This window comes from Hakea prostrata, chromosome 2, assembly GCF_041222555.1.
Source record: "Hakea prostrata isolate BN-2017 chromosome 2, UWA_Hpros_2, whole genome shotgun sequence".
NCBI classification, from domain to species: Eukaryota; Viridiplantae; Streptophyta; class Magnoliopsida; order Proteales; family Proteaceae; genus Hakea; species Hakea prostrata.
In genome coordinates this window covers 49,276,106-49,290,443 of record NC_142601.1, presented here as the reverse complement: position 1 = coordinate 49,290,443, position 14,338 = coordinate 49,276,106, and the positions used below count along the sequence as shown (strand labels likewise).

General features: G+C 40.7%; 1 protein-coding gene across 1 annotated transcript; it reads left to right on the top strand.

Annotated features, from left to right (window-relative positions):
* The first annotated feature begins 466 nt into the window (after window positions 1–466).
* Window positions 467–5,585, top strand: LOC149024640 (fructose-bisphosphate aldolase 3, chloroplastic-like). The gene is made up of 6 exons (XM_089144859.1): window positions 467–713; window positions 1,510–1,779; window positions 1,910–2,019; window positions 2,130–2,220; window positions 3,514–3,783; window positions 4,936–5,585. The coding sequence occupies exons 1-6, from the start codon at window positions 549–551 to the stop codon at window positions 5,212–5,214; spliced, it is 1,185 nt and encodes a 394-aa protein (XP_089000985.1). The 5' UTR covers window positions 467–548; the 3' UTR covers window positions 5,215–5,585.
* The last annotated feature ends 8,753 nt before the right edge of the window (window positions 5,586–14,338 follow it).

The following is a 14,338-nucleotide window of genomic DNA, read 5'->3' as shown; positions in this document are numbered from 1 at the left end:
CTTCTTTACTATGGCCTTGGGTTCGTGGGTGTATTTAGAATTATGATTAAAATTAGGGCCAAGATGAAAGCCAAGTATAGCTCAAGTTCTAACCTGGTCTGACCTAATCTGTCCCTTCCGGTTTTAGAAAACCCAAGCCAACATGTAGTTGTTGCAACTTGCAACCCAATTGGGAATTCGACTCCAGAGTCGTTGTTGGCGAAGGGTCAAGAGAGGATCCAGATCAGTCTCTCATGCCTTCTTTACGAAGACCTTGTCAATACCAATCTGGCCGCTTTCACAGTTCCGATATTGATAGAATTATGCACGTGACCTCCAACTTTTTGGCATATTCGTTTTTTCTTGCCAGCTCAAGGCGAGTCTCGGGCGTCAAAAGCTCTCATAAGGGCTAACTAGTAATTTCATTAGCTTCCTACTATTAAAGTATTAAATACAACTTCCCACCACCGAAATGCCCATAAAAACAACTTCGCACCCAGAGTAGAACTCGAGCAAAAACCGTTGGGAAGGCCCGAGACAGAGAAATCTTCAGTTTTGCAGCGGCAGCTATGATGGCGTCTGCAGGTTTGATGAAGCTGAGCGCCTCGTCTTCGCAGTGGATCGGACACAAATCATTCACTCAAAGTCACGATTTGTCTTCTCGATCTGCCCCCCGCCGCGTAGCTCTTCCGATCCGAGCTGGAAGTTACGCAAATGAGCTCGTCCAGACCGCCGTGAGTTCCTTGTTCTTAGTGTTAACCCTAATTTTTGGCCAAGTTTCTTTCTTGTCATTATGTTGAGATTTCCTGTGTTGGTGGATGACAGAATTTGACAATTTTTAGTTTGACAGCACTCTTTTAATTTTGTTTCTGCTGAGCCTGGTTTCTGCTTTCACTCCTGCTCCAGTTGAAGTCTTGTTTCTGTTTTCTAAATATTAGTTAGATATACTTCGAGTTTGTTTCGCCCATGTTTCCTTGTTATTTGCTGAATTATATAGATTTCGCCATTTAAGGTGAGGTTATTGGATCCTATCTGCTATGCCTCGTTCTATCTCCCTCAGATCTTTGGTTTGGTTCCAAACCGGCTTTCTTTTACTTCTAAACTATGATTAGTGTTTTGTTCAAATTTAGGTGTTATGTCCTTCTGTTTTAGATCCTTTCCTACGAACATCTTCCCTTGTTTTTCTCTCTAGACAAAGTCAATTCCCCTTCTTATCTCCCTGCTTTTAAAATATTTAATTCTGCTATCTGAGTTGGTTCAAGTTTTTATGATGCTATGAGCAAAATCATGCTTTGTTCAGGTGTTGCTTTTCATTGGCAAGAGTAAGGTAACCTGGTTATTTTAGCAGATCTGACCCCAATTGAGTTCCCACATGAATACAGGGGCCCTGAGTTATTGTTTTAAAACCTTGGAATCGTCCTTCTGAAAGCTTACTCTGGAAAGTGTTTTATAATTTTTCTTTATTGATTTCTAAATTGTGGATTCCAACGCCTAATAGCATTCTCCTTATCTGGATTATATTCATGTTAGAAATCTATTGCTTCTCCTGGGCATGGCATCCTTGCCATTGATGAATCAAATGCAACTTGTGGGAAGAGGCTAGCATCCATTGGCTTGGACAACACAGAATCCAATCGACAAGCGTATAGGCAGCTTTTGTTGACGACTCCTGGACTAGGTGAATATATTTCTGGTGCCATTCTTTTTGAAGAAACACTCTACCAGTCAACCACAGATGGAAAAAAATTCGTGGATTGCTTGGTTGAGGAGAAAATTGTGCCCGGCATTAAAGTTGATAAGGTATGTTGCCACCACATGTTCCGTTCCTCAATATGTTTCTCCATTTTACTGTTACTGTTGGTGAACTTGAACCATTATGCTTAGTGGTATACATATCTGATTTGGCATGTTCGTTTGGTTCTGTTCCAAGGGTTTGGTTCCTCTACCAGGCTCAAACGATGAATCTTGGTGCCAAGGATTAGATGGATTGGCATCAAGATCTGCTGAATACTACAAGCAAGGTGCTCGTTTTGCCAAATGGTAAGTCTAAAGTGTCTTCTGTTCTTTAGAAATAGTGCTTCCCGCAGAACCTTTTCTTTATCAGTATGTTCAGATTGTGATATGAAGCATGCCACTTTCAAAATTTCCAGGCGGACTGTAGTTAGTATTCCTTGCGGTCCTTCTGCTTTGGCTGTGAAAGAAGCTGCATGGGGACTGGCACGCTATGCTTCTATTTCTCAGGTATGCCTTGGTAGTTTACCTAATTTGCATATTCTAGGGAGACTGCATCTTACCTGTAAACTTTAACTTTTGACTAGGAAGTGTTGTAAACTTCTATGGAAGCTCTGGTATCCTGAGAAAAACTTGAAGGATGGAGGACTTCAATACCCAGATTTTGATTAGGATTGTGAGCTCCCATCATCCATCTACAACCATGGGTTATCTTTGTAGGGATGGAATGTAATCCAAACTTGAGCAACATAAAACATATGACTGAAAAAATAAATTCAAAACTTGAGCAGCATAAAACATATGATAAAAAAGTTAAACAGATGAAAGATGAGCCAATGAACAGCCATGTTATTACATGATTATTTCAAGTTTCTCCTTCCGGTTCATCTGTGTGGTGCAACATGGAAAGAACAATTGCTGAGTTTTTCAGTAGCTATCTGGTCCTTGGGGGATCAATTGAAGAAGGAGAAAACTTGATTTAAGTGCTCTATCTGGCTGTATAGCAAAGCTTAAAAACTGTATGCATGGATGGCTTCTTGCAAGGCCATCCTAAAATTTATTATACAGAGTCAAGCTGAATGATTCGATGGATGCACAGTGCAAGCGCCCATGCAATAATAACTAGGTGCAAAGATAAAGCAGAGTCTCAGTGATTTGTTGCACTTGTCCAACTGTTGGTTCTGTTATCATGCTTTGTTATGATCAAATATTGTTTTAGTGATACTTCTTTTGGGGGAGAGGGGTGTTATGTCTTATGTCTTGACATAAATATGATAAACTCATCTTTGTTATACTGAATCAACTGATATCGATTTCTGGGCATCCTATTGATTATGAAAGAAGTGATTTAAGTGCTGTGGCTGTGTAGCAAAGACTAAAAGTATATGCATGAATAGCCCTGCAATATTTTTTATATGAAGAGGTAAGGGATAGTAAAGCTGAATGACTCAACTGTTCCAGTGTAAGTGGCTATCCAATGGTAATTAGATGTAGAGATAAAGCAGAGTTGTAGTGATTTGTTGGAATTATTCAACTGTTGGTTTTGTTCTCATGCTTTATTAGGATCACCATTGTCATCGTGATCTTTGTGTCATCTTTCCTGACATAAGATATAGTGAGCTTATTTCGTGAGCATCTATTGAGTATGAAAGCCTGTGATTCGAGTTTGATATTTTGTCAACACAGCCTCCCCAAAATCAAGGCTTTCTAGACCAATAAACTCTTTTTCTTAGTTATTATTTGAATATGTGGCTAGTCATTGTATAGAAGTGATTCTTATTATCATTCTCATGTTTTATCTAGGACAATGGTCTCGTACCAATTGTGGAACCTGAGATTCTTCTTGATGGAGACCACTCAATTGAGAGGACACTTGAGGTGGCTGAACATGTGTGGTCAGAAGTCTTCTTCTACCTGGCGCAAAACAATGTGCTCTTTGAAGGGATCTTGCTTAAACCCAGCATGGTCACTCCTGGAGCTGAACACAAAGAGAAGGCATCTCCAGAGACCATTGCAAAATATACCCTAACAATGCTTAAGAGGAGAGTACCTCCTGCAGTTCCTGGGATCATGGTAAGCACCTCTTCACTGAATCCATGCTTCTATAATACATTTTAGGTGTCCAGAAGGGCTTTTGGGGGGGGGGGGGGGGGAAGCAAATAATAAGTCCGGATTACCTCCCCATCAGGTGAGCATTAAGCGACCGCGCATATTGTGCGGGCTCATGTGGGACCCACTATTGGATTATTTTATCATATTTTAGTCAATTTCTTCAATAATTCTCTTTTTTTATTAGACCAATTACTTCAATACAAATATACAATGTTAGAAAAACAATTAATTCAATTAGTTCAATAATTAAATTTTAAAAAAAGAATTTCTATTAGGTCATTCTTGTCTAAAAAGAGTAATAGAAAAAAGAGAGAAATATAAATTGAGAAAGAAAGAGAGAATACCAATTACTTAAATAATTACTTCAATATAATGTACGAAAAAACAATTAGTTAGTAATTAAATTGAAAAGGAAAAAAAATCAATTGGTTCATGCCTTTGTGATTTTTGAAGGTTTTCTAAATAGAATACTAGAAAATTTGAGAGAGAGAGAGAATGAATACCTGATAATTGAGAGAATAAATGGGGAGAAATTTATGGATAGTGAGTTAGTTTCTAAGTTTTAACTTTTTGTTCTTTAAAAGTAGATACCCGTCATCTTTATCTTAAAAATTTATTTTAAAATTTTATTTTTAATATGGGGAGCACATATAAGGGGGGGAAAATAGTGAAGTAATCAAATTTTTTAAAAAAAAAAAAAAAAGCCCCCCGCCCCTATGTGGCTCTGCCACTGGGTGTCCATGTTGTGCCACTGTTCAGGTATGTCTGTCAAAGAAATGCTTCAATTCATAAACATCTCGTTAGATTTTTTTGGGATTTTTCTCAAGTAGATTGGGCAGTAGAATAGATAATCCCTGTTGAACTTTTTTTTCTCTTAATGGGGCCACTATGAAGAAGTCTGCACGTCAAGGATTTTGTTGTTCAGCAAAGCTGTATGTGAATTGCCTGCTGTTATTAGCAGCTAGGCTAATAAGGCCAGAAGAGCCTTTCCTCACCCATGGGTTCATGCACATCCGTGTTGTGTATTCTTTCCTCCTGTACTCATGTATGCAGTCCAGCGGTTCTCTTTCATCTCTTATGCTTAGAAAAGAAAACTGATTAGTTTTTGTACAGTTCCTGTCAGGAGGACAATCTGAAATGGAAGCAACTCTGAACCTGAATGCAATGAACCAGAGCCCGAACCCATGGCATGTGTCCTTCTCATATGCACGGGCACTTCAAAACTCCGTGTTAAAAACATGGCAAGGACGCCCAGAGAATATTGAAGCTGCCCAGAAGTCATTGTTAGTGCGTGCCAAAGCAAATTCCCTTGCCCAGCTTGGAAGGTATTCTGCTGCAGGTGAGAGTGAGGATGCCAAGAAAGGAATGTTTGTCAAAGGCTATACCTACTAATTCAGGGTGATTTTAGACTGAACCTCTTCTCTTATAATCAAACTCGACCTATTAGTGTTGCTTTTAGTCAGAAGTTCAGCATTTCGTAATATTATTTTCTTTGTGCCATGCCATAGCTGATGAGGGCACTCATTGAGGTTACCCTTTTTTTTCTTTTTCTTTTTTTAATTTTCTCTTAGTGTGTCCTGTCATTCTGTCAAGATCGAAATAAGAAATAACAACCAAAGAGGATCTAGGAAAAATTTTCTTTTTTCTTTTCTAATAGCATTATAGATGTAACTGTGAAGAGGTTGATTTTGGTGGAAGAATAGACTTTTTGAAATTTTTATCTTTATTGGAAAGATCTCTATGGATGTCTATGTTGTTTTGAACTGAAACTGTAATTGTTTGTTGCGTAACGTCAATCATGGAAACCTTTCAGAATGCTATTAGCTTTGGAAGTAATGCTAGTTCCCTTTCCAGATCCACCCATAATCATGTGAATAGATATCTGGAACGGAAATATCACTTGATTCATGAGTCTGGTGACATAAGCTGATAAGCATAGCCAAGGTTGACATAAGCTGTATCCCCTCCAATTTTTCGATTTCTCTAATAATTTCAATCTTTTTATTGGGAAATACTGGGGGAGATCTAAAATTGAGTCCAATCAGGAAACTCAATATTCTCTGTGTTGAATGCTATCAATGATCATTGTAATGAAGCTTTTGCATCTGCTCAGTTTCCTTTATGAGTGCCGTAAACCAAAACCATCAGGTAATCTGCAGAGCCTTAGATGCAGGTTGTGGCCAAACTTGCCAGCTTGAGCATCAATGGTATTCCACTGTGATTATTGGGTGGCCCCTGTTGCAATTATCAATGCGTAGGTTGGCCAACCGTGGGCCAGCAGACAAGTTAGGACTGTTTCGTTTTAGGGTGTACGCTCCTGCCTGCTAGCAGGAGAATCCATCAAGTTGCTATGTGGTGCAGCAGGCCCTAGTTTGCTTTGCTATCATATACAGATGGAAACCACAACAGACAAGTGGGAAAGAGTGAAAGACCACCAAATTGCTGTTGGGCCCTGGAAAACATGGGATATGCTATTCTATGTCTAGAACATATTCTGCAACCTGAGAAAAAAATGGAGAATTGGATTTCAGAATGCATTGTAGACCATTATTCGAGTCTCTTTTGATGATCTTAGTGGCTTTTGGGTGAGTGGTATACATGTGGTGATGGTTTCTTTCTACCTATTGTCACGATGAAAATTGGAATAGAAGATAAGATGATTGGAAACCTGGCTTTATTGGAATAGAAGATAGGATTATTGGAACCCTGGCTTTATGGAAGAAGTCTGACCTCCCATTAAACCAATCAAACGACTATATATAGAATCTATAACGATTACCCACTTGGACTCATATCAATAATGAGATTTTTGACTATTGAAAAATATTTACTTTGGTGAAAAGAGAAAATTATATCTAGGCTCTCTGACGAAACACTAGAGACTAAAGCGAAGAATTTACAATAAAAAGGGGTGGAGACGACCACCATATGGTCTTGAAACATTAAACTTGTGGGAAGCTTTTAGGTAGATAATCTAAGAAAACTTGTAATGAGTATCAATCACAGGGTCCCACAGAAAGATGGTATCTTGCAATTGAGCTAGGCATATTCTTTACGCCACTTGTATGTATGAATGAATGTCTGTGGGAGTTTTGCATGTAGAAGTAGTTAGTTTTGGAGCTTAATAAAAAAATTCTAATGATCTCTCTCTTTCACATTCACTTTATAAATATCGATTCCCACTGTATCTTCTTAGTTTTTTTTTTTTTTTTTTTTTTTTTGGTAAAGTCTAAAAAACAATCTGGAGTCGGAATCAAATCTCTGGCTCCCACGTGGGGAACAGGGAGTCAAACGTAAACCATCCCATTAGTTATTTATGCAGACCACCGTAATAAAGTAAAGCCAAGCCCACACACGTGGAGCAGGGGAGCCGGGGAGCCGTGGAGGGTTGGGCCCTCCACGTAAGCACCATTAAAAGCGAAGTGGGAGTTCAGCAGTGGAGTGAAGTGTGGAACCCAGAACAGAGTAGTAGAGTACAACACAACTAGCTAAGCTAAGCTAAGTTAAGCAAAGCTAGCCTATCACTCCGTTTGTTATGAATCTTATGGTACAAAAGTTAGTAGTAGTAGCTACTAGCTACTAGTCTACTAGTCTATATCTATCGCCTGTCTTGTCTTGTCTCTATCACAAACACGTGTGCAGCACGGTGATGACAAATGACAGTTTTCTTACTTTCTTTCGCTCAATCTCGATTCGAGACCGCTTTTACCGTCCCGTGCACGTGTGTATCATTTTTCAACCGTTTCTTCCACTTTTTATTGTTATTATTATTATTATTGTTCAAACTATTAAAACTTTCTCACACACCCGTCGCTCTTCGTTGACTAAAACAAAACATCCCTGCGTCTCTGCGTCTCTTGCGTCTCTTGCCTTAAGTCCCCTCCCCTCAAAATGTGTTGTACATTATCTATATGCATGCAAGCCTGCAAGAGTAGAATATACATGATGGCTCCTTCCACCCACCCATTGGGCTCCGGCACTTAAGTACATGGATAGAAAGGAAAGAACCCCCACCCTGCCCCCTGCGCCATTTGGAAATTTCGCCCCCAATTTTGGGTATTTTTTGTCAATAATTTTGGTAAATTTAATGTTTATTCTAATTTAATGCAAATATGTGATAAATTTGAATTATTTTCTATAAATTCTCCTATCTAGTCACATTTAAACCCTATATAAATGCAATCTACTTTCAAGAGAGGTATTTGAATCGTATTCTCAATATTCGTATTCATGCTTTTGCTTTGTGCTCAAGTAGAGCCTTTTGTGGTCAGTTTCATCACCGACTTAGCCTTCGGAGGTGGACTCCCAGCGGTCGGGCCACATCTGACGATTGTTTTTGCAGGTCATCCATCGGAGATCTAAGGGCTGAGCAGTTTTAGATGCATCATTTGGCGCCGTCTGTAGAAAGCGCATCAAAAAGCCATGGTTACCAGATCATCGGAGGCTATGGAGGCTCAACGAGAAGCTGGCGCTCAACTTCCTAGAGGGAACAATTCAGAAGAGATCCCTAAAGGAAGTCGACCCCATGAAGTTCGAGAATATGATGGTCAAGGGGGCAATGATCAATTGCATCCTCCTAATCCACTCCAGCAGTAGTTGGATCAACTAAAGCTCCAATTTCTGGAGATGAATCAGACGCTTTGTACGTTGGCCAGGCAAGTGGTGGCGCAACAGGCTCTTGATCAACGCGAAGCGGCAAGACGTATAAGAGACAGAGAGGAAATATTTACCTCTCTTCCACCAAGACGTTCCCCACAAAGGGAAAGAAGGCCTCTTGAGGACCAGAATGTTGGTTAGAATTTCCGAGAAAATGCCCGAAGACAGGACAGAGAACCAAGAAGAATGGGAGAACTCCATAGAAGAGACGAGCGATTTGAAAGACCGCAAGGAATCACAACTCATTCAACGACAAGGTTGGGTGCAGGAGTGCGAACTCATTCACCAACTCCTAGGCATGCGGTTCGAGACAATGCTCGCATCGTTGTTGACCGTTCGATGCATATTGGCCAAGAGTTGGCCAATATTAATCAGAGACTTGGACAACTGTCCAAAGGAAGAATAACCGATGACATTTATTCGATCATCAGAAAGACCCCGTTCGCCAAGGCAATAGTCGGATATCAATTTCCTCATAATTTCCGATTACCAACATTTTCTTCATTAGACGGTTCGGGAGATCCTATAGCTCACATCAGCTATTATCAGCAAACTATGGTTGTTGCTAGTAATTTAGATGAAATCCTTTGCAATGTATTCGGTTCATCTTTGACCGGAGCAGCACATAAGTGGTTCTCAAATCTTCCATCAGGAAGAATCGTGGACTTTGAGGAGCTGGCACGAAAATTCATCGGTCGATTCCAAATTGGAATACAGATCAAGAAGATCGAGGAGACCTTGTTCCCCATCAAACAAGGGAAAATTGAATCGATACGGGAATACCTGAAAAGATTCAACAAGGTCACAATGGAGATTGAGAATCTAGATGAACAGGTAGCTAAAACTGCTTTGTTCACTGAACTCACCAATCGAAGACTCTTGGAGTTATTACTTCAGGACATGCCTACCACCTATGTTGAACTGGTGCAAAGGTGTTAGAAGCAGGCGGAGGTAACAGAGATCCTGGATGCACGTTAGGGAGATGCTAAGGGCGCGTTTGATAATGTTCTTAAAAAACTTTTTTGGCGTTTTTTGTTCTTTGGGAATGGAAGAATGGGTTAGAGGTGTTTGATAAAACGGTTCGTTCTTCTATTCTTTAAGAACGGACCAGTCAGAAAAGTGTTCTAAAGAACGCTTTTTGCAAAACATAAAAAAGATGTTTTTACCAAAGAACAAAACGGAAGTGATAAAATTGGTTCAAATTGATGCCTTAGAACAAGTTTATCAAACACCAACTTATTTTTCAACCCAAAAAAAAAAAAAAAAAAAAAAACACTAACATATTCTATTTAGTGTTTTAAAAATATTTTCATAATGGATTTATCAAACGCCCATTTTCAAGTAAAGAATGGTCTTTTAGCACAGAAACATTAAAAAACGGTTTTGCATAAGAATTGGTTTCTCAGAACATAAACGTTACCAAACGCATACTAAGGCCCCTGCAAAAGGAACAAAGCTCCTTGAGAAAAGGCAAAAGCCGAAGCAAAATGTTCGGGACCGAGTTGGAAGGCCTCGTTCGACGTGGCGACAGAAGTCTCCCGATCAAAGCGAGTATACACCATTGAATACTCCTCGGGCAGACATCTTGAATATTATCAAGAGGCAGAATATCCTAAAATGGCCACCAAAGCTTCCAACAAAACCTAGGGGAGCAAAACAAGGAGAAGTATTGTCGTTTCCATAAGGACTACATTCACTATACCAATGATTGCAGGCATTTGAAGGCCGATATAGAGATATTGATATCGCAAGGTCACCTGTCCAGCTTCGTTAAAGGGAGACAGGCAAAACCACGAGGAACCGGTTACAAAAGGGAGCATTCGGTAAGTAGGGAACGGCCAACCGAGGCTCCTCAATCTAAGAAGGGCAAAGAAGTGATCAATGCCACTCGATCACCCATACTAACAATATTTGGAGGACCCGAACCTGAGTCGCTCCGAAACTTGAAAGCCAAATCCAAATTCATTGGAACTGGAGAAACCCAGAAGCGGAAGAGACCAAATGGTGAGGGGTTCGATCACCTTCGGTGAAGAAGATGAATGAGACGTATTTATACCTTACGATGATGCCATAATCATCAAAGTAGAAATTACAAGCCGGGAGGTGCACAGAGTGTTGATTGACACAAGGTATGCTGCAGACCTTTTATCTTATGAGGCTTATCAAAAGCTGAAAGTCGAAGAGGATCTAATGGAACCATCATCTATGCATCTTTACGGCTTTGCTGGCATTAGCTATAGCCGAAGGATTGGTACAACTAGATTTATCAATTGGAAGTTTCCCCAAAGAAGCTACTATTCAAGTAAACTTCTTGGTGGTTAGGGAACTTCCAACTTACAATGTCATCCTCGGCAGGCCATCCCTTTCAAAGTTAGGTGCCGTAGTTTCGACAAAGCACCTGAAGATAAAATTCCCAACTAATATGGGAATCAGTCAGGTTTCCTTTGACCAAAGAGTCTCCCGACAATGCTACATGGCATATATGAAAGATAAGGAGGGCCCAAGGAAGGCCACAACATTGCCAATAGAGATACGGGACGTTCAAGACGAAGCAGAAATCCAAAGGCCCGAATCAGTAGAGAAATTGGAGCGAATCCAGCTGTATCCTGATAATGAAAAAAGAACTACTCATATCGGATCTGAGCAGCTGGAGGAATTCAAGACGGAACTGAAGTTTTTCCTTCAGGAAAACAGTGATGTGTTCGCATGGTTTGCGGAGGATATGCCGGGAATAGATCGGCAGGTAGCGGAGCACAAACTTTGGATAGATCCAAAGGTAAAACCAGTTATTCAGAAGAGGAGAAACTTCTCTATAGAAAAGCATGAGGCCATCAAAAGGCGAATGGAAAATGGAGAATTTGTACGGATTACACAGATCTCAACAAGGCTTACCCGAAAGACTGTTATCCATTACCCCGGATAGATCTTTTAATAGATGACATTGCTAGATACGAAACGTTAAGTTTCATGGATGCATATTCGGGGTACAACCAGATCCTCATAAATCAAGAGGATGAAAAGTTTACTGCTTTCATGACTGTCGTGAAAGTTTCTATTACAAAGTCATGCCGTTCGGCCTGAAGAACGTAGGGGCAACCTATCAAAGGGCAGTAAACAAAATATTCAAGGATCTGATCGGGAGAATATGGAACCACACGTTGACGATATGCTAGTAAAAAGCACAGCAAGATCGAGGCATATTGAAGATTTGACAAAAGTATTTTCGGTACTCCGAAATACCAAATGAAGCTGAACCCAAAAAGTGTGCCTTCGGGGTATCGTTAGGGAAATTCTTAGGTTTCATGGTGTCTCAAAGAGGCATCGAGGCCAATCCGGCCAAAATACAAGCTTTGATTAACATGGAATCTCCCAAAACCATTCGGGATGTACAATGCCTAACGGGAAGAGTAGTTGCGTTGAACTAGTACATTTCACAATCGGGAGAAAAATGCCTTCCCTTTTTCAAGGCACTCAAGGATTTGAGGGGCAGTAAGGAGGCGAAGTGGTCAGAAGAATGTCAAAAGGCGTTCGAATATCTGAAGGAAACACTAGGGAAACAACCGCTTTTGTCTCGACTGGAGAAAGGAGAAATTTTGCAAGTTTACTTGGCAACATCACACTTGGCAATGAGTGCGGTACTTGTTCGGGAGAAAGACAAGAAACAATGCCCAATTTATTATGTCAGCCACGTACTCCTCGATGCAGAAATGCTATATTCCCAGATCGAGAAGCAGGCTTTGGCTCTTATGATAGCAGCTAGGAAACTGAGGCCATATTTTCAAGCACATCCAATATAGGTATTGACTACTTTCCCCCTTAATAAAGTTCTTCGTAAGCCTGATTTATCTAGAAGAATGGTAGCATGGGTGGTTGAGCTTGGGGAATTCCAAGTAAGTTTTAAGCCTCGGACGGCAATAAAGGCTCAAGCATTGGCCAATTTCGTGGTAGAAACCACTGCACCAACCGAGGAAGTAGCCGAACCCAATATTCCGACCGTGTGGGAGGTATATGTGGACGGCTCGAGCAACAAACAAGGAGTCGGGGCTAGGATTCTTTTGAAAAGCCCGACAGGTTTCATTATTCGATACGCTTTGAGGTTCGCATTCGAAGCAAGCAATAACGAGGCAGAGTATGAGGCCTTGATAGCTAGACTTCGATTGTCAAAAGCACTGGCAATAGTAGAAGTAACTATCTTTAGTGACTCGCAGCTTATTGTCAATCAAGTACAAGGGGAGTATGGCATCAAAGAACCCCGATTACAAAAATATCAAGAAATCGTACAAGCATTGCAGAAGGAATTTAAGAACCTGAGAGTATGTCAGATTCCAAGAAAAGAAAATGCAATGGCGGATGAACTTTCAAGACTGGCTAATGCCAAAGAAAAGACTCTAGACCCTTCGGTCTACATTAAGGAATTAACATACCCAAGCAGTCAGGAGAAGGAGATATCCTATATTGAAGCAGAACGATGCTAGATGGACCCGATCGTGGAATATCTCAGAGATGATAAACTACCTGAAGATTCGAAAGAAGCAAGGCTAATCAAGGTACGGGCATTGCGATTTATAATGCAAAATGGAAGGTTATACCAAAGGTCCTATGTGTTGGGTTTGGGTGTCTTGTATTCTGTGGGCCCATATAATTATGGTTTTTATTGTATTTGTAATTGAAATAGGGTTTGAGTCAATTACTAATACTGGGTTAAACTTGTAATTACATTGGGATTAGGGTTCTAGGTTTCCCTATAAATAGTCTCTGTGGGATAACCTATAGGCATCAATCTCTGTGGGAGATTGGGGAATCAATCCCTGTAGGGGATTGGGGTACCCATCCTGATAAGGATGGAGGGCAAGCAAAGGGTAGCACTTTGTGGGTGTGAGAGTGGTGTGAGGTTTCCTGGAAATAGTGGAACTCTTTTTCTCTCTAGTGGATGTAGGCATGGTTTTGCCGAACCACTTAAATTTCCCTTGTGTGATTTGCTTGTGTTTTTCTCCGTTCGTGGTTGTGCATCCATTATCCCTAACACTATGCTGGACCCCTATTGAGATGTTTGGGACCCGAAGGAGCGGAAATAACTCTAGCAGAAGTGCATGAAGGAATTTGTGGGGCACATATGGGCGGTCGAGCTCTGACCACAAAATTTTAAGACTCGGTTTGTATTGGCCGAAGCTCCAACAGGCTGCAATGGAATACATTCGTTGCTATAGCAACTACCAAATCCATTCCACGGTATCGAAAAGGCCAGTTGAAACCCTGACATCAATTCTAGACCCCATCCCTTTTGCGATGTGGGGAATTGACATCATGGGAAAATTCACTAAGGCTATAGGCGGAAGAGAATATCTCATCGTAGCAATCGATTACTTCACCAAGTGGGTAGAAGCTTGTGCTCTGGAGACCATCACCAAAAGGAGGGTGGAGAAGTTCGTATTAGAATCTATCATTTATCGGTTCGGGATGCCAAAAATTCTTGTGATCGATCATGGCACACAATTCGAGCAATTCTGCAGCACCTACTTGATCGAGCATCGTATGTCATTAGTAGCATATCCCCAAAACAACGGTCAAGTAGAGGTTACGAACCGAACACTACTTGATGGGATAAAAAAGAGGACTCGAAGCTGATAAAGCCTTATGGGTTGAAGAATTGCACAATGTTTTGTGGGCCTATCGAACTACATTTCGGACTCCCACAGGTGAGACACCATTCAAATTGGCTTATGGATCTGAGGCATTAGCACCAGTCGAAGTAATGGCTGGAACACTTCGAGAAAGAGAATTTGAGGAAAAAGCCAATGAACAAGGATTGTTGGATAGTCTTGAGCTACTAGATGAAGTTCGGGCAAAAGCGATTGCTCGA

Bases quoted from the DNA above. Each gene is read 5' to 3' on its own strand.
- LOC149024640 (XM_089144859.1), top strand. From the start codon at position 549: ATGATGGCGTCTGCAGGTTTGATGAAGCTGAGCGCCTCGTCTTCGCAG. The intron at 714-1,509 runs GTGAGTTCCTTG...TATTCATGTTAG, and splicing joins ATGAGCTCGTCCAGACCGCC to AAATCTATTGCTTCTCCTGG. The intron at 1,780-1,909 runs GTATGTTGCCAC...TTCTGTTCCAAG, and splicing joins CCGGCATTAAAGTTGATAAG to GGTTTGGTTCCTCTACCAGG.